The sequence below is a fragment of the Thalassophryne amazonica genome, chromosome 2 (genome assembly GCF_902500255.1).
Source record: "Thalassophryne amazonica chromosome 2, fThaAma1.1, whole genome shotgun sequence".
NCBI classification, from domain to species: Eukaryota; Metazoa; Chordata; class Actinopteri; order Batrachoidiformes; family Batrachoididae; genus Thalassophryne; species Thalassophryne amazonica.
The window spans coordinates 8,260,291-8,279,582 of record NC_047104.1 but is presented as its reverse complement, the minus strand read 5'-3'; the positions used below and the strand labels follow the sequence as shown (position 1 = coordinate 8,279,582).

Here is a 19,292-nt window from a genome sequence, read left to right as displayed (position 1 = left end):
TTCCATAACAGTTAATCCAATAACTGAAGAGTTATCTTTTATGAACCCTTAAAAAATTAGCGGAAGTTACAGATAAAAGCTAAACCGACTTTCAGTATTGATTTCAGTACACTAGCAGCTACTGACACAACAACAAGCCAGTGCTTCTGTGTCAGATTAGCTTTCTGTCAGCAAAAGAGACCTGGTGACCAAGGAAAAAGGAGGAATAATAAAGACAATTTCTCTTTACACCATACAGACTTGCCGGCATATCACACATTATCAACAGGCAACTTACAGTTAAAATTTTAACTAAACTAATTCCAGACAAGTTATTTAAGTTAATGTCACATCTTCCGTTTTATAAACTGAAAATATCACCTATATTTTTTACATTTAAAGTAATGACTGATGTTGGCCTTCAATTCGCTGCTCCGTAGAGAGCATTCTGACTTACTGTCTGCGTGTTTGGTTTTCCAGCTGCACGGTCGCGGACATTAAAGATCTCTAGAGGGTTGTCACCACAGCCCAGAAGATCACTGGCTATCCCCTGCCTTCACTAGAGAAACTGTACACTTGTCTCTGCCTCAGGAAGCCAAATGGCATAGTCAGGGACCCCTCCCACCATGGACATCATCTGTTTGAACTGCTGCCATCAAGCAGACGGTACAGGTCATTGAAAACAAAAACAAACAGACTGAAAAATAGTTTTGTTGCAAGAGCCATTTGTGCACTAAACACCACTGTACAATAAGTTTTTATGTGATTGTGTGAGGACTGCATTGTGTGAGGATGAATTTGTGTGTGCTTTTAGTCATAGTTTCATTGTAGTAATTTTAGTATCATTTTAGGGTTTATTTATTATGTGTATATGCATCCTGAGGGGAGATTGCACTTTTAATTTAGTTGTGCTCACATGCACAATGACAATAAAGACATTTGATTCTATTCTGATCATAGCGTCTCAATGCAGTTCTCTAGTCGTGAAACTTACCTTTGTTTTTTCATTTATCTTTGATTTCTTTTTAATAGAATGCAGTGGGCCCCAGACCTGGGGTCTAAGTTGCATCCTAGACTCTATAGTTACCCTATTGTATCCGAGGGCTCTCTTCAAGATGGTGATCGTCCCATTAATTGCAGACAACTGCACCTCATGTGCACTTGGGTGACCGGGGATTGCCTCAAGGTATTTCTTCAGGTTCTTCTTCATCAGGTCTGTTGCCCCCACCACAACTTGGATGATATCGATGTCTTTCAATGACCATGTTGTTTGTGGGTCATTTACAGGTCTGGGTATTTCATGATCTTTCTCCTTTCTGCTCGATTCAGGCCAGTCATTGGGGACTGTCACATCGATGATTTTGGCTGTTTTCTCTTGCTTGTTCCAGATGACAATATCAGGTTTGATTGCACCTCCTTTGATATGTCTTCCTGCTGGGATCTCTTTGTTGTAGAAGACAGTTACTTTTTCATTGGATGAGACTGGCGCTGGCTCATGCTCCCAGACCTTTTCTTTGACTTCCATTTCCAGTTCCTTGCATACTTTCCAGTGGAGATATTGACAGATCTTGTTGTGTCGGGATGTATAATGTCTGTCTGCCAAGAGGATCTGGCATGCTAATGTTAGATGGTTTACACTCTCAACAGCTGTATGACAGAATTGTCATTTATCATTTTGTGAGCTCCCTGCCATTTTTTTGAAGCCATTTGTTAGAAGTCCCTGATCTTGTGCTCCAATCAGAATTCTTTCTCCATCGAAACCAAGTTTCCCATTTTTCAGCTACTGCATTGATCCAACTTTGTCAGTGTATTCCTTTTCGAGGTATTCTTTGAATCGTCCGGCCATTTTGTGCTGTTTCCATCTTTCCACTCGATGTTTTCCTTCTATTTAGTTGTATGGTTCTCTACGGAACCCGGGAGAGGTCACTTAAAGTGATATTTTTTCTGGCATGATAATTTGTGCACACATTTTCCTTTAATTGAGCCCACGAATTAATAAAACGTGCTCTCAAATTAATAAAACATGCACACGTTTTCCTGGCCGTGATAATTTGTGCACACGTTTTCCTGGCTGTGGTAATTTGTGTGCATGTTTTCCTTTAATTGAGCCCTCAAATTAATAAAATGTGCACACGTTTTCCTTTCATTCTAAATGAACTCCATAATACAAGCTAAATTGTCATCCTCACGACGGGGAGACGCTTCGCCCTCAGCATTCTTTTTAATGTGCTTAAACTCCAGATGATGCCATGCTGGGGAGCTAGAGTTCTCTATATGTCGTTCTGCGCCCAAACCATGATATACCCTGACCAGATCCATTTCTAATGCAGAAATGTGTTACACTGTCTCCTGGTTTGTTGGCTAATAGCCAACATTTATGTGTCAAGACAATATCTGTGCTGTATCTGTTAGCTGTTTGAACTGAGCTGTTTGAGTTCTTTGAATTAACAGTCTTTTTCAAGACTTTTTTACTTTTTTTTTTACTTTTTCACCGTGCTCCAACGCCTAAAGAAGACCTCTAACGGTCGAAGCATCGCGACGGAGCTCTTTTATCAGCTAACCTTCATCAGCGTTGGCAAGCTAACTAGCTTGCTAACGCTTTCGTTTTTATTTTTATTTTATTTTTTAGCACTGTTGTCGTGCTGCTCCACAGCCTGTCCAGTGGATTTTTATTTTATTTTAGCACTGTTGTCGTGTGTTACCTGTGCTGCTCTACAGCCTGTTCAGTGGATTTTTATTTTATTTTTTACCACTGTTGTCGTGTGTTACCTGTGCTGCTCCACAGCCTGTTCAGTGGATTTTTATTTTATTTTTTACCACTGTTGTCGTGTGTTACCTGTGCTGCTCCACAGCCTGTCCAGTGGATTTTTATTTTATTTTTACCACTGTTGTCGTGTGTTACCTGTGCTGCTCCACAGCCTGTTCAGTGGATTTTTATTTTATTTTTTACCACTGTTGTCGTGTGTTACCTGTGCTGCTCCACAGCCTGTCCAGTGGATTTTTATTTTATTTTTTACCACTGTTGTCGTGTGTTACCTGTGCTGCTCCACAGCCTGTCCAGTGGATTTTTATTTTATTTTTTAGCACTGTTGTCGTGTGTTACCTGTGCTGCTCCACAGCCTGTACAGTGGATTTTTATTTTATTTTTTACCACTGTTGTCGTGTGTTACCTGTGCTGCTCCACAGCCTGTTCAGTGGATTTTTATTTTATTTTTTACCACTGTTGTCGTGTGTTACCTGTGCTGCTCCACAGCCTGTACAGTGGATTTTTATTTTATTTTTTACCACTGTTGTCGTGTGTTACCTGTGCTGCTCCGCAGCCTGTCCAGTGGATTTTTATTTTATTATTTTATTTTATTTTATTTTATTTTTTTTTTTTTATTTATTTATTTATTTATTTTTTTTTAGCACTGTTGTCGTGCGTTACCTGTGCTGCTCCACAGCCTGTCCAGTGGATTTTGATTTTTATTTTATTTTTTTGGGCGCTGTTGTCGTGCGTTACCTGTGCTGCTCCACAGCCTGTCCAGTGGATTTTTATTTAGCGCTGTTGTCGTGCGTTACCTGTGCTGCTCCACAGCCTGTCTAGTGGATTTTTATTTTGTTTTAGCACTGTTGTCGTGCGTTACCTGTGCTGCTCCACAGCCTGTCCAGTGGATTTTTATTTTTATTTTATTTTTTAGCACTGTTGTCGTGCGTTGCCTGTGCTGCTCCACAGCCTGTCCAGTGGATTTTTATTTTTATTTTATTTTTTAGCACTGTTGTCGTGTGTTACCTGTGCTGCTCCACAGCCTGTCTAGTGGATTTTTATTTTATTTTAGCACTGTTGTCGTGCGTTACCTGTGCTGCTCCACAGCCTGTCTAGTGGATTTTTATTTTGTTTTAGCACTGTTGTCGTGCGTTGCCTGTGCTGCTCCACAGCCTGTCCAGTGGATTTTGATTTTGATTTTATTTTTTTTGGCACTGTTGTTGTGTGTTACCTGTGCTGCTCCACAGCCTGTCTAGTGGATTTTTATTTTATTTTTTACCACTGTTGTCGTGTGTTACCTGTGCTGCTCCGCAGCCTGTCCAGTGGATTTTTATTTTATTATTTTATTTTATTTATTTATTTATTTATTTTTTTTTAGCACTGTTGTCGTGCGTTACCTGTGCTGCTCCACAGCCTGTCCAGTGGATTTTTATTTTTTTTTTAGCACTGTTGTCATGCGTTACCTGTGCTGCTCCACAGCCTGTCCAGTGGATTTTTATTTTATTTTTTACCACTGTTGTCGTGTGTTACCTGTGCTGCTCCACAGCCTGTCCAGTGGATTTTGATTTTGATTTTATTTTTTTGGGCGCTGTTGTCGTGCGTTACCTGTGCTGCTCCACAGCCTGTCCAGTGGATTTTTATTTAGCGCTGTTGTCGTGCGTTACCTGTGCTGCTCCACAGCCTGTCTAGTGGATTTTTATTTTGTTTTAGCACTGTTGTTGTGCGTTGCCTGTGCTGCTCCACAGCCTGTCCAGTGGATTTTTATTTTTATTTTATTTTTTAGCACTGTTGTTGTGCGTTACCTGTGCTGCTCCACAGCCTGTCCAGTGGATTTTTATTTTGTTTTAGCACTGTTGTTGTGCGTTACCTGTGCTGCTCCACAGCCTGTCTAGTGGATTTTTATTTTGTTTTAGCACTGTTGTCGTGCGTTACCTGTGCTGCTCCACAGCCTGTCTAGTGGATTTTTATTTTGTTTTAGCACTGTTGTTGTGCGTTACCTGTGCTGCTCCACAGCCTGTCTAGTGGATTTTTATTTTGTTTTAGCACTGTTGTTGTGCGTTACCTGTGCTGCTCCACAGCCTGTCTAGTGGATTTTTATTTTATTTTTATTTTATTTTTTAGCACTGTTGTTGTGCGTTACCTGTGCTGCTCCACAGCCTGTCCAGTGGATTTTTATTTTTATTTTATTTTATTTTTTAGCACTGTTGTTGTGCGTTACCTGTGCTGCTCCACAGCCTGTCTAGTGGATTTTTATTTTGTTTTGGCACTGTTGTCGTGCGTTACCTGTGCTGCTCCACAGCCTGTCTAGTTGATTTTTATTTTATTTTAGCACTGTTGTTGTGCGTTACCTGTGCTGCTCCACAGCCTGTCTAGTGGATTTTTATTTTATTTTGGCACTGTTGTCGTGCGTTACCTGTGCTGCTCCACAGCCTGTCTAGTGGATTTTTATTTTGTTTTAGCACTGTTGTCGTGCGTTGCCTGTGCTGCTCCACAGCCTGTCCAGTGGATTTTTATTTTTATTTTATTTTTTAGCACTGTTGTTGTGCGTTACCTGTGCTGCCCCACAGCCTGTCTAGTGTCGGATTCCCTGTTTGGGAATCCGCTAGCTTAGCATAGCTACTAGCTCTTAGCCGTTTTAGCATGGCGGCTTCTCCTGTCTCTCCTGCACTTTTCTGCTCTGGGTGTGAAATGTTTAGTTATTCCTCGGCCTCTTTTAGCAGTAACGGTACTTGTAATAAGTGCAGCTTATTCGTAGCTTTGGAGGCCAGGCTGGGCGAATTGGAGGCTCGGCTCCGCACCGTGGAAAATTCTACAGCTAACCAGGCCCCTGTAGTCGGTGCGGACCAAGGTAGCTTAGCCGCCGTTAGTTCCCCCCTGGCAGACCCCGTGCAGTCGGGAAGGCAGGCTGACTGGGTGACTGTGAGGAGGAAGCGTAGCCCTAAACAGAAGCCCCGTGTACACCGTCAACCCGTTCACATCTCTAACTGTTTTTCCCCACTCGACGATACACTCGCCGAGGATCAAACTCTGGTTATTGGCGACTCTGTTTTGAGAAATGTGAAGTTAGCGACACCAGCAACCATTGTCAATTGTCTTCCGGGGGCCAGAGCAGGCGACATCGAAGGACATTTGAAATTGCTGGCTAAGGCTAAGCGTAAATTTGGTAAAATTGTAATTCACGTCGGCAGTAATGACACTCGGTTACGCCAATCGGAGGTCACTAAAATTAACATTGAATCGGTGTGTAACTTTGCAAAAACAATGTCGGACTCTGTTGTTTTCTCTGGGCCCCTCCCCAATCAGACCGGGAGTGACATGTTTAGCCGCATGTTCTCCTTGAATTGCTGGCTGTCTGAGTGGTGTCCAAAAAATGAGGTGGGCTTCATTGATAATTGGCAAAGCTTCTGGGGAAAACCTGGTCTTGTTAGGAGAGACGGCATCCATCCCACTTTAGAGGGAGCAGCTCTCATTTCTAGAAATCTGGCCAATTTTTTGGGATCCTCCAAACTGTGACTGTCTAGCGTTGGGACCAGGAGGCAGAGCTGTGGTCTTATACACCTCTCTGCAGCTTCTCTCCCCCTGCCATCCCCTCGTTGCCCCATCCCCATAGAGACGGTGCCTGCTCCCAGACCACCAATAACTAGCAAAAATCTATTTAAGCATAAAAATTCAAAAAGAAAAAATAATATAGCACCTTCAATTGCACCACAGACTAAAACAGTTAAATGTGGTCTATTAAACATTAGGTCTCTTTCTTCTAAGTCCCTGTTGGTAAATGATATAATAATTGATCAACGTATTGATTTATTCTGCCTAACAGAAACTTGGTTACAGCAGGATGAATATGTTAGTTTAAATGAGTCAACACCCCCGAGTCACACTAACTGTCAGAATGCTCGTAGCACGGGCCGGGGCGGAGGATTAGCAGCAATCTTCCATTCCAGCTTATTAATTAATCAAAAACCTAGACAGAGCTTTAATTCATTTGAAAGCTTGTATCTTAGTCTTGTCCATCCAAATTGGAAGTCCCAAAAACCAGTTTTATTTGTTATTATCTATCGTCCACCTGGTCGTTACTGTGAGTTTCTCTGTGAATTTTCAGACCTTTTGTCTGACTTAGTGCTTAGCTCAGATAAGATAATTATAGTGGGCGACTTTAACATCCACACAGATGCTGAGAATGACAGCCTCAACACTGCATTTAATCTATTATTAGACTCTATCGGCTTTGCTCAAAAAGTAATGAGTCCACCCACCACTTTAATCATATTTTAGATCTTGTTCTGACTTATGGTATGGAAATAGAAGACTTAACAGTATTCCCTGAAAACTCCCTTTTGTCTGATCATTTTTTAATAACATTTACATTTACCCTGATGGACTACCCTGCAGTGGGGAATAAGTTTCATTACACTAGAAGTCTTTCAGAAAGCGCTGTAACTAGGTTTAAGGATATGATTCCTTCTTTATGTTCTCTAATGTCATATACCAACACAGAGCAGAGTAGCTACCTAAACTCTGTAAGGGAGTTAGAGTATCTTGTCAATAGTTTTACATCCTCATTGAAGACAACTTTGGATGCTGTAGCTCCTCTGAAAAAGAGAGCTTTAAATCAGAAGTGTCTGACTCCGTGGTATAACTCACAAACTCGTAGCTTAAAGCAGATAACCCGTAAGTTGGAGAGGAAATGGCGTCTCACTAATTTAGAAGATCTTCACTTAGCCTGGAAAAAGAGTTTGTTGCTCTATAAGAAAGCCCTTCGTGAAGCTAGGACATCTTTCTACTCATCACTAATTGAAGAAAATAAGAACAACCCCAGGTTTCTTTTCAGCACTGTAGCCAGGCTGACAAATAGTCAGAGCTCTATTGAGCTGAGTATTCCATTAACTTTAACTAGTAATGACTTCATGACTTTCTTTGCTAACAAAATTTTGACTATTAGAGAAAAAATTACTCATAACCATCCCAAAGATGTATCGTTATCTTTGGCTGCTTTCAGTGATGCCGGTATTTGGTTAGACTCTTTCTCTCCGATTGTTCTGTCTGAGTTATTTTCATTAGTTACTTCATCCAAACCATCAACATGCTTATTAGACCCCATTCCTGCCAGGCTGCTCAAGGAAGTCCTACCATTATTTAATGCTTCAATCTTAAATATGATCAATCTATCTTTGTTAGTTGGTTATGTACCACAGGCCTTTAAGGTGGCAGTAATTAAACCATTACTTAAAAAGCCATCACTTGACCCAGCTATCTTAGCTAATTATAGGCCAATCTCCAACCTTCCTTTTCTCTCAAAGATTCTTGAGAGGGTAGTTGTAAAACAGCTAACTGATCACCTGCAGAGGAATGGTCTATTTGAAGAGTTTCAGTCAGGTTTTAGAATTCATCATAGTACAGAAACAGCATTAGTGAAGGTTACAAATGATCTTCTTATGGCTTCGGACAGTGGACTTATCTCTGTGCTTGTTCTGTTGGACCTCAGTGCTGCTTTTGATACTGTTGACCATAAAATTTTATTACAGAGATTAGAGCATGTCATAGGTATTAAAGGCATTGCGCTGCGGTGGTTTGAATCATATTTGTCTAATAGATTACAGTTTGTTCATGTAAATGGGGAATCTTCTTCACAGACTAAAGTTAATTATGGAGTTCCACAAGGTTCTGTGCTAGGACCAATTTATTCACTTTATACATGCTTCCCTTGGGCAGTATTATTAGACGGTATTGCTTAAATTTTCATTGTTACGCAGATGATACCCAGCTTTATCTATCCATGAAGCCAGAGGATACGCACCAATTAGCTAAACTGCAGGATTGTCTTACAGACATAAAGACATGGATGACCTCTAATTTCCTGCTTTTAAACTCAGATAAAACTGAAGTTATTGTACTTGGCCCCACAAATCTTAGAAGCATGGTGTCTAACCAGATCGTTACTCTGGATGGCATTTCCCTGATCTCTGGTAATACTGTGAGAAATCTTGGAGTTATTTTTGATCAGGATATGTCATTCAAAGCGCATATTAAACAAATATGTAGGACTGCCTTTTTGCATTTACGCAATATCTCTAAAATCAGAAAGGTCTTGTCTCAGAGTGATGCTGAAAAACTAATTCATGCATTTGTTTCCTCTAGGCTGGACTATTGTAATTCATTATTATCAGGTTGTCCTAAAAGTTCCCTAAAAAGCCTTCAGTTGGTTCAGAATGCTGCAGCTAGAGTACTGACGGGGACTAGCAGGAGAGAGCATATCTCACCCGTGTTGGCCTCCCTTCATTGGCTTCCTGTTAATGCTAGAATAGAATTTAAAATTCTTCTTCTTACTTATAAGGTTTTGAATAATCAGGTCCCATCTTATCTTAGGGACCTCATAGTACCATATTACCCCATTAGAGCGCTTCGCTCTCAGACTGCGGGCTTACTTGTAGTTCCTAGGGTTTGTAAGAGTAGAATGGGAGGCAGAGCCTTCAGCTTTCAGGCTCCTCTCCTGTGGAACCAGCTCCCAATTCAGATCAGGGAGACAGATACCCTCTCTACTTTTAAGATTAGGCTTAAAACTTTCCTTTTCGCTAAGGCTTATAGTTAGGGCTGGATCGGGTGACCCTGGACCATCCCTTGGTTATGTTGCTTTAGACGTAGACTGTGTTTCATAATTATTGTATGGCCTTGCCTTGCAATGTGGAGCGCCTTGGGGCAACTGTTTGTTGTGATTTGGCGCTATACAAGAAAAAAGTTGATTGATTGATTGATATTGAGTAATTGAGTGCACATTTTACAAATTCTGGCCACGTTTAAGTAGATTGTGCCCTTGTTTTACTCAAACGATGCTTAAAACGTGCACACAATATAATAAAACGTGCGCACATTCTCTCCACATGCAAAACATTTTGCGATGACACTTCCAGGGCTCCGTAGTTCTCTGGTCTGTCTTGCAAGTTTTGTTGCAGGCGTCAGATTGTTGCTTTCTCTCTCTTGTAGAAGTTCTCTGCCAAGGTTTTTTGCCAGTTTAGTGACTGAGGTCTGTTCAGATAAGGTCTTCTCGTGGTGTTGTGCATCCTTTTTCATGATTTCATCTTCAGAGCTCTTTAAGTACTGTACAATACTTATTATCAATGCTCTGTAGGCCTGGTTGATTTCAGTGAGACCCAGACCGCCTTCTCTGCGAGGGAGATATATTCTGTCCATGCACTGATTTCTGTACATGACTTTGTGGAGGGTGAGCATCTTCCTGGTTTTCATGTCCAACTTGTTAAGCTCACGCTGTGGCCAGTCTACGATGCCAAACCCATAGCTCACCACTGGTATTGCAAACTGGTTTATGGCTGTGATCTTGTTCTTTGGTGTCAACTCTGTTTTGCAGATCTTTTTTAAGCAATTTAGGTATTCTTTTTGTTGCTTTTGTTGTATGTTTTTGGTTTTTGTCTTTTTACCTTTTTTGATTGTGCATTTTGAGCATTTATCAAGTCCAACTTCCATACCAATGTCTTTGGAGAACTTATGGACAGTTTCCACGAGCTCACAGAGTCCCTTTTTTGTGGTGGCATAGATTTTCAAATCATCCATGAACAGCAGATGGTTCACAAGGAGCATGCGTGACCATACACTAAAACCTTCAAAATTAGTGCATTACTTTAAAACTACATACTTAAAAAAAAATATAACTGATATGTTCACTTTATGAAATTCTGGATGTGACATTCATTTAAAAAATCTTGTGTGGAATTAGTTTGGTTAAAATTTTAACCATAAGTTAAACCTGTATGCCTGTTGATGACTTGCGTGATATGCCAGTGAGTCTGTATGGTGTAAAGAGAAATGATCTTTTTTCCCCTCTCTCACTTCCTTTGTCTCCTCAAACCAGCTCTCCTCTGCCTGCACAGGACAGCACTGTCTGTCTGCTACAAAACATTTAACAGGCAGGTACTAAAATCTTTGATTTCAGACTTCACAAATGTTTTTAACTGTTAAGCTTTATTCACTCTGCCTGCAAAAATATGTTAGCGATCTAAAAATTATCTGACCTAAATTTATTGGAAGCTAAGTGGTCTGATGAGGGTTTTCAAAATTATCTGAAAAGCTAATCCGATAATGAAAACACTATCTTAATAATTTGAAGCTAGTGGATTAGTGGAACTGTGCCCACCATTGGTAATATCTAAACACCTTGGGGAGGTGATGGTTTAGTGTTTAAGGTGTTGGGCTTGAGACCAGAAGATCCTTGGTTCAAATCCCAGCCTGATTGGAAAATCACTAAGGGTCCTTGGGCAAGGTCTTTAATCCCCTATTGCTCCCGGTGTGTAGTGAGCACCTTGTATGGCAGCACCCTGACATTGGGGTGAATGTGAGGCATAATTTGCAAAGCGCTTTGAGTGTCTGATGCAGATGTAAAAGTGCTATATAAATGCAGTCCATTTACCATTTACCTTCATGGTGCTTGCACATGGGTGAAAACTGCTTTGGTGGCTTCCCTCACAAGTCTTTGTAATGCTGCTTTAGTCAGATTTATATCTGTGCCATACTCCAAAATAACTGAGCTAACCCCAACAGCTGATGAGTGACTTGGATTTTTTTCTTCTCTATCCATCACCTGAAATATTTTGTGTAAACTTGCTGAAAAAGTGATAATTCAGTTGTTTTACATTAGAAAGTGTAAGTACAGTTGATTTTTTTTCTCTATCATAGTCATAATGGAGGTGAATACTTCTTTCAGGTGTCGTATATGGTAGGAAGCCATCAACAGGCACCCCACATAATGAAATATAAGTGTGTGCCCAGCAGGCATATAAGCGTGTGCCCAGCAGGCACACGATCAGTGTGGCGCCTTAAATGCACTCACAGCCTGCGTTCTGTCTGCCAGTGCCAGGCAAGTACAGCTTTTGCATCTAGAACCTGCTGGATTTGCAGTATGTGATGAGACGTTGCGTGGAAGTTCAAAGTCCATCGCTGAGCTCCAGAGGGCAGATTGAAGCTTTCTGACGAGGGAAGCCACAGAGTCCCTGCAGTTCTGCTCTTACTTCCTTTCTCTCCTCTCATCATCTCACCTCATTCTCACTTGTCAAAAAGTCTTTGTGTTTTAGCCCAAGGCCAGAGTAGCGACTGCAACCAGAGCAGGTACATCGACACCTGGAGCACACGCTCGCACCTCCATCAAGATGTCCTTGTAGTGTCGACTTTCAGCTTTCATACAAGAGATTTAGCACAAATATTGCTTTTAGACATTGCAGCCATTTGTATGCACAGTTCCTACTTTTTTATAACCCATAAGTAAATGCACAAACTCTAAATACTGCATTAGCTCAAATACAAAACACTCTCCCAAAGACATATTTTGTAGAAAAATACATTCTGAAACCAGCTTTCATTGGATGATGTGAGTAGCAGTAAGTCCTATATAGACCATAAGGCCCATCGCGTTGGCATATATCTCTGGATTCTGAGAGTCTGTGAGTTCCGCAGGATGGAATGCCAGTCCAAAGCAGGTTACCTCCCCAGTCAAGGCCAGTACCCAGTTACAGCTGAGAGGACTGAGACGATGCAGATGAAGTGTCTTGTCCACAGATGCAGACAGGTAGCATGAGTGGGATTCAAACCCAGAACAACATTTTGCCAGGTTATATAAAGTAGTGTAGCAATAAAAACAGTGTGAACAGCTGAACACTGGCTCCATAGATCATCATGTCAGGTGGAACTACCTGTTACTGGAGAGACAGGACAGTGCAAATTTTGTCTGCTGTGTCACCATTCACAGCTGATAATTTGCATTAAATATAATACTAGGAGCTTCAGAAGCTCCAAGTATTATATTTAATGCAAATTAAATATAATACTTGGAGCTTCATCACTCTTTTGTTCCTCTTTCATCCACGTCGCTCTTTCTCGGCTGGCTCAGCCCGAAAGAGCAACATGGGCCCGCCCTCCTGTGGGTTCACCACCTGCAGAGGGGGCCATGGGGGTCGGGTGCAGAGAGGATTGGGTGGCGGTCGAGGGCGGGTGGCCCGGCAGCCCTGTCCGCACTCACAGCCCCTGGCTGTTGGGACATGGAATGTCACCTCGCTGGGGGGGAAGGAGCCTGAGCTTGTGCGGGAGGTTGGGAGATACCGACTAGAGATAGTCGGGCTCACCTCCACGCACAGCTTGGGCTCTGGTACCCAATTCCTGGAGAGGGGCTGGATGCTCCACTTTTCAGGCATTGCCCACGGGGAGAAGTGGAGAGCTGGGGTCGCATTGCTTATTGCTCCCCAGCTCAGTCGCCATATGTTGGAGTTCACTCCGGTGAACAAGAGGGTCGCGTCTCTACGCCTTCGGGTCGGGGACAGGTCTCTCACTGTTGTCTCAGCCTACGGGCTGAGCAGAAGTGCAGAGTACCCGACCTTTTTGGAATCCCTGGGAGGGGTACTAGATAGCGCTCCGACTGGGGACTCCATTGTTCTCCTGGGGGATTGGGGGATTTCTACACCAGTGAGACCTGGGGGGGGGGGGTGATCAGGAAGCACAGCCTCCCTGATCTGAGCCTGAGTGGTGTCCAGTTGTTGGACTTCTGTGCTAGTCACAGTTTGTCCATCACGAACACCATGTTCGAGCACAAGGGTGTCCATAACTGCACGTGGCACCAAGACACCCTGAGCCAGAGGTCGATGATCGACTTTGTAGTCATATCATCTGACCTTCGGCCACGTGTCTCGGACACTTGAGTGAAGAGAGGGGCTGAGCTGTCGACCGATCACTGCCTGGTGGTGAGTTGGATCCGCTGTGAGGGGATGAAGCTGGTCAGACCTGGCAGGCTCAATTGTATCTTGAGGGTTTGCTGGGAATGACTGGTGGAACCCTCTGTCAGTGAGGTCTTCAACTCCAACCTCCGGGAGAGCTTCTCCCAGATCCCGGGGGAGGTTGGAGACATGGAGTCCGAGTGGACCATGTTCTCAGCCTCCATTGTTGATGTGGCCGCTCCTACCTGTGGTCAAGGGGTCTCTGGTGCCTGTCGTGGCAGCAATCCCCGAACCTGGTGGTGGATGCCAGAAGTAAGGGATGCCGTCAAGCTGAAGAAGGAGTCCTACTTGTCTTTGTTGGTAGGTGGGACCCTGGAGGCGTGCTGCAGCCCTTGCCGTCGCAGAGACAAAAACTCGGGTCTGGGAGGAGTTTGGGGAGGCCATGGAGGAGGACTATCGGTCGGCCTCGAAGAAATTCTGGCAAACCATCTGACGCATCAGGAGGCGGAAGCAGCTCTCCACCAGCACTGTCTACGGTGCGGATGGGGAGCTGTTGACCCTGACTGGAGATGTTGTCAGGCGGTGGAAGGCATACTTCGAGGATCTCTTCAATCCCATCGTCACGTCTTCCGAAGAGGAAGCAGAGACTGGGGACTCAGAGGCAGACTCATCCATTACCCGGGCCGAAGTCACCGAGGTGGTTAGAAAGCTCCTCGGTGGCAAGGCTCCTGGGGTGGATGAAATCCATCCTGAGTACCTTAAGTCTCTGGATGTTGTGGGACTGTCTTGGCTGACACGCCTCTTCAACATCGCATGGCAGTCGAGGACAGTGCCTCTGGATTGGCAGACCGGGGTGGTGGTCCCTCTGTTTAAGAAGGGGGACCGGAGGGTGTGTTCCAACTACAGGGGGATCACACTCCTCAGCCCCCCTGGTAAGGTCTATTCCAGAGTACTGAAGAGGAGAATTCGACCGATAGTCAAACCTCGGATTCAGGAGGAGCAGTGTGGTTTTCGTCCTGGTCGCGGCACAATGGACCAGCTCTACACGCTCCATCGGGTGCTCGAGGGTTCATGGGAGTTCGCCCAACCAGTCCACATGTGCTTTGTGGATCGGGGCACCCTGTGGGGGGTGCTCCGGGAGTATGGGGTCCGGAGTCCTTTGCTAAGGGCTATCCGGTCCCTGTACGACCACAGCAGGAGCTTGGTTCGCATTGCCAGTAGTAAGTCAAACCTGTTTCCAGTGTACGTTGGCCTCCACCAGGGCTGCCTTTTGTAACCGGTTCTGTTCATTATCTTTATGGACAGAATTTCTAGGAGCAGCCAGGGTGTAAAGGGGGTCTGGTTTGGGAACCACAGAATCTCGTCTCTGCTGTTTGTGACGATGTGGTTCTGTTGGCTTCGTCAATTCAGGACATTCAGCGTGCACTGGGGTGGTTTGCAGCTCAGTGTGAAGCGTCCGGGATGAAAATCAGCACCTCCAAATCCAAGGCCATGGTTCTCGACCGGAAAAATGTGCTTTGCCCTCTTTAGGTCAGTGGAGTGTCCTTGCTTCAAGTGGAGGAGTTTAAGTATCTCGGGGTCTTGTTCACGAGAGAGGGACAGATGGAGTGTGAGATCGATTGACAGATCGGTGCAGCATCTGCAGTGATGCGGACGCTGTATCGGACTGTCGTGGTGAAATGACTGATTAATTTTTACATTTAGAATAAAATGCCCTGTCCCAACCTTTTTTTTTTTCTTGGAAAATGCTGCAGGCCTTAAATGTAGGAATGGATATATATTAACAATAAATAAATAAAAATAAAGTTGACCACACAAACATGAAATATGTTGGTTTCATACAGTCTGCAGTTACAGAAATAGAAGTCAAAGTAAATGTCAGGATCATTACGTGTTCACTACCACCACATTTTGAACAACTATAAGACCACAGGCCATGCATTATTTATGTTTTGTGTCTTTTAGTGAAGTTTTTTTTTTATTATTTGGATTAAGGCAATAAGTCCCTCCTTGTATTACCACAGATGAACTGTTCCTGTTGCCATATCTTCTGAAATAAAACTGCAGAATAATAAAACGTAAAAACTAAAAGAAGGAAAAATGGGAGCGGTACAGGAGCGGGAGTCATTCTGAATGGGAGCGGGATGGAAGTGGGAATCATTTTACCAGGATTGGGACAGGACAGGAATTTATTTTATTTTTTTACTCTGGCCCGGGATTGGGATGGGACAGGAATTTTTCTGTGTCACCCTCTAAAGAGAATGCAGTGACAGCAGAAGCATGACCGAAATACAACCAAGAACCATAAACTCACAATAATAAAACAGCCAAAACAAAGATGAACCAAAACCAAAGGCTGAATGAAATACTAACATGAAACGAATCATACTCAGAAACAAATGGAAAAAAACAGGAAAATCAAAGGCTGGGGCTGAAACTAGAACACAACTAATATATGGCACAAGTATAAAACACATAATACAACCAATGACTACTGTGGTGAACGTGGAAAGTAAAACCACTGTCTTAAAGCAATCATAAATCAAAAGTCAAAGACAGAGGATCAAAGACTGAGCAAAACAAGAATGGCACTCATCACATGGCTAAAGTGTGAACAACAGAAACTACAACCTGTGATCAAAGAAAAATAAACAGATGATCAAAAAACAGACCAAAGGGAATCAATGAAGGAAAGACAGACACCGAAAATCATAACCCTGAACCGAGCAGGGGCAAATCCTGACAGGTGCAAAGAAGCAAAAAATAAATAAATAAAAACATCACAGTGCCTATTTACTTATGGACCTTACTGTGCCTTGATTGAATCCTCCCAATATATAAAGAGGGAGCTATGACCCAAACTACAAACTCTGACTTCGACTGAATGTTGCCACTGGGTGAAGTTTTGGTATCTTAATAAGACTCCTCTAGATCAAGTCCCTTTGGCGATTTGGAGAAGCAACCTGAATGGGAGGAGATCCCACAGTGGATCGAGCACAAACATCCAATCTGGCTTGGAAATGTGTTGAGATTTCCCTCATTGAGCTGGCTGATGTTGCTCATGGGAGAAAGAGTTCCCTGACTTAGAATGTTGCCTGAGATAAGTCGTGGGTTTTAATGGAAACTGGCAATGGGTTCCAGAGTATTTTATGACTCCTGAATAGTTTTTTTTCCTTCTTCCATTCCTGCACAATGAACCGGTTTATAGTCTGGTCTATGCAGCATTACCGTATCCATGCTTGGGGACCCCAGAGCCGAGCATCAACCCACCCGTTTATTACTACTGGTAGTAGAATTGGAGTTTATGTTCAAATGTACTCTTATTTTGAAAGGCTCTTATGCAAGAAAGCAGGATGTGTTACAGGACAATGCACAGCTTTGTGAAAGTGAAGAGGGAATTCTGCTGTGATGGTTTTTATGCTGCCGATGTGAGAAAACAGCACAACGTCAACTGAACGCCAACTGGCAAGCTACGAACAAGGACAGGACAAAACAGCCATCAGGAAAGTTCTCTGTCTGATGTCCCCTCAAAGTTTTGAGGATGTACACAACGTTCTGATGGAACACATTTAATGAATGAGAAAAGGGCAAAACATGGACACAAACGGGTGAGTTATTTGTGATTTCTTTTTTATCTTCAGAGCCTAAAGGTTTAATCCATCACCGCCTCGGTTCTCAAAGTCTCTCCAAAGTGTAAAAGACAAAACTTTGAAATCAAACACATCAAAGGCCACTTTGTTAAACAAGACACATGAAATCAGTTCATCAGCAGAATGGAACGGGACAACCTTGTCCTGTCAAAAAACATCTGAGGATTAAAGAATACTGAGGCAGCGGGTTTGACAGAACAAACACACACTCACACACACACACACTAACCTCTGCTGCGCTGCTCATGCTGTTGGCGCCCTCACTGGCCCGGACCAACAGCAGGTAGCGATGCTGGTCGCTCTCATAGTCAATGGGCCTGGTCAGGCTAATTTCACCCGTGTCCGTGTTGATGGAGAAGAGGCTGCTGGGATTGATAAGGAGGCTGTAGCTGATTGGTTTCTTCTGGAAGGACACAGCAGGTGTGACCAGGAAACTGGAGAAACAAGGAGAAAATGGACTGAATAGAACATATAGTGAGGGAAAGTCGAGAAGACATGTTTGTAATACTAATAAAAGACAGTTTATTCATCCATTCTGTCTCTGCACTTAACCACAGATGTTTAGATCCAATGTGATCATGAGAAGCAGTCAGCAACCACTGAGCGGTGTCTGGGGAGGACCTCTAGATGTTCACACTCACAGGATTATTAGGAGAACAAACTTGATGGGTATACTTGGATGGAAACCCACAGACACAGCGAGACCAGGATGGTAGGGGAATCCAACCCCAGATGTCCACTAACCTCCACTTCCACAGATATACAAGGTCTATTAGAAAAGTATCAGACCTTATTATTTTTTTCAAAAACCATATGGATTTGAATCACGTGTGATTGCGTCAGACAAGCTTGAACCCTCGTGCGCATGCGTGAGTTTTTCCATGCCTGTCGGTTGCGTCATTCGCCTGTGAGCAGGCTTTGAGTGAGGAGTGGTCCAGCCCCCTCGTCGTTGTTTCATTGCCAGGAAATGGCGGAATGATTTGGGCTTTTTTTCCATCAGAATTTTTTCAGAAACTGTTAGAGACTGGCAGCTGGAAACCATTAGAAAAATTTATCTGGCTTTTGGTGAAAATGTTACGGGCTTGGTAGAGAATAAGGAGTGTTACCGTTGCTTTAAGGACGGCCCCCAGCGGCTGTGGGGCGCGCCACGCTCCGAAGCCGCCATTGACAGGCTGAACGACCATTTCATTTCTAAACGGATGGCTGTCTGGATCTGTGACCATCGTGTGCCATTTCTCTGGTTATCACAAGAGCTGGACATCAACCATTTTCCGGCAGATTTCACTTTTAACAAGAGATTTTGTCATGGAAAGCCAAGCGGAGGCTCTGCGCGTCACGATGGATTTGCTACTGGAGCGAGACAAAACCACCTCTGTTTTGGTCTCACAGGACGGCTTTGAGATGGCGTTCAGACAGCTGTCGGTGGTTTTTCCATCAAGTGATTATCCGAGAAATTGTGGATGTGCCTGGACATGCCAGAACATGTCCTGTGAGGCTTCATCACGGCGTTGCTGTGCCCCATGAGGCAAGTACCAAGCCCGTAACATTTTCACCGAAAGCCAGATAATTTTTTCTAATGGTTTCCAGCTACCAGTCTCTAACAGTTTCTGAAAAAATTCGGATGGAAAAAAAGCCCAAATCATTCCGCCATTTCCTGACAATGAAAATCCGACGAGGGGGTGGACCACTCCTCACTCAAAGCCTGCTCACAGGCGACTGACGCAACCGACAGGCGTGGAAAAACTCACGCATGTGCACGAGGGTTCAAGCTTGTCTGACACAATCACACGTGATTCAAATCCATATGGTTTTTGAAAAAAATAATAAGGTTGGATACTTTAGTAACAGACCTCGTACTCAATAAAAACAGAAAGGCAACGTATTTTTTTGTCCTTGTTTTTTGTGCACTGAAGTAAAACATCTCAGATTTCTTCTATGCACAAAAATGTTTTATAGCTCTTGATTTTTTTTTTTTTTTTGTCTGCATAAGTGGTTTCCATCAAGGACAGTATTGTTAATACTGTCAAGGATAAAACTCTAAATTTGTTGAAGATTTTGTTTTTAAACAAACATTTACCGCTGTGCACAGAAAAAACTACAAAACACAAAAAAAACAACAATTTAACATGTATTTCCCTTCATCCTTTAAGATTCGTTTTTCTTCTCAGTGAGTCAACAAAACAACATCTTGGATTTTAAACGGCTACT

The 19,292-nt window shown here is 43.2% G+C and overlaps 1 protein-coding gene across 1 annotated transcript in view; it reads right to left on the bottom strand.

Annotated features, from left to right (window-relative positions):
* The window catches only part of si:ch211-186j3.6 (neural-cadherin), a 1,133,875-nt gene that overhangs the window by 787,816 nt on the left and 326,767 nt on the right, over positions 1-19,292 (bottom strand). The window contains 1 exon segment of the mRNA XM_034183518.1: positions 17,314-17,518. Coding sequence (XP_034039409.1) covers positions 17,314-17,518 — 205 coding nt within the window.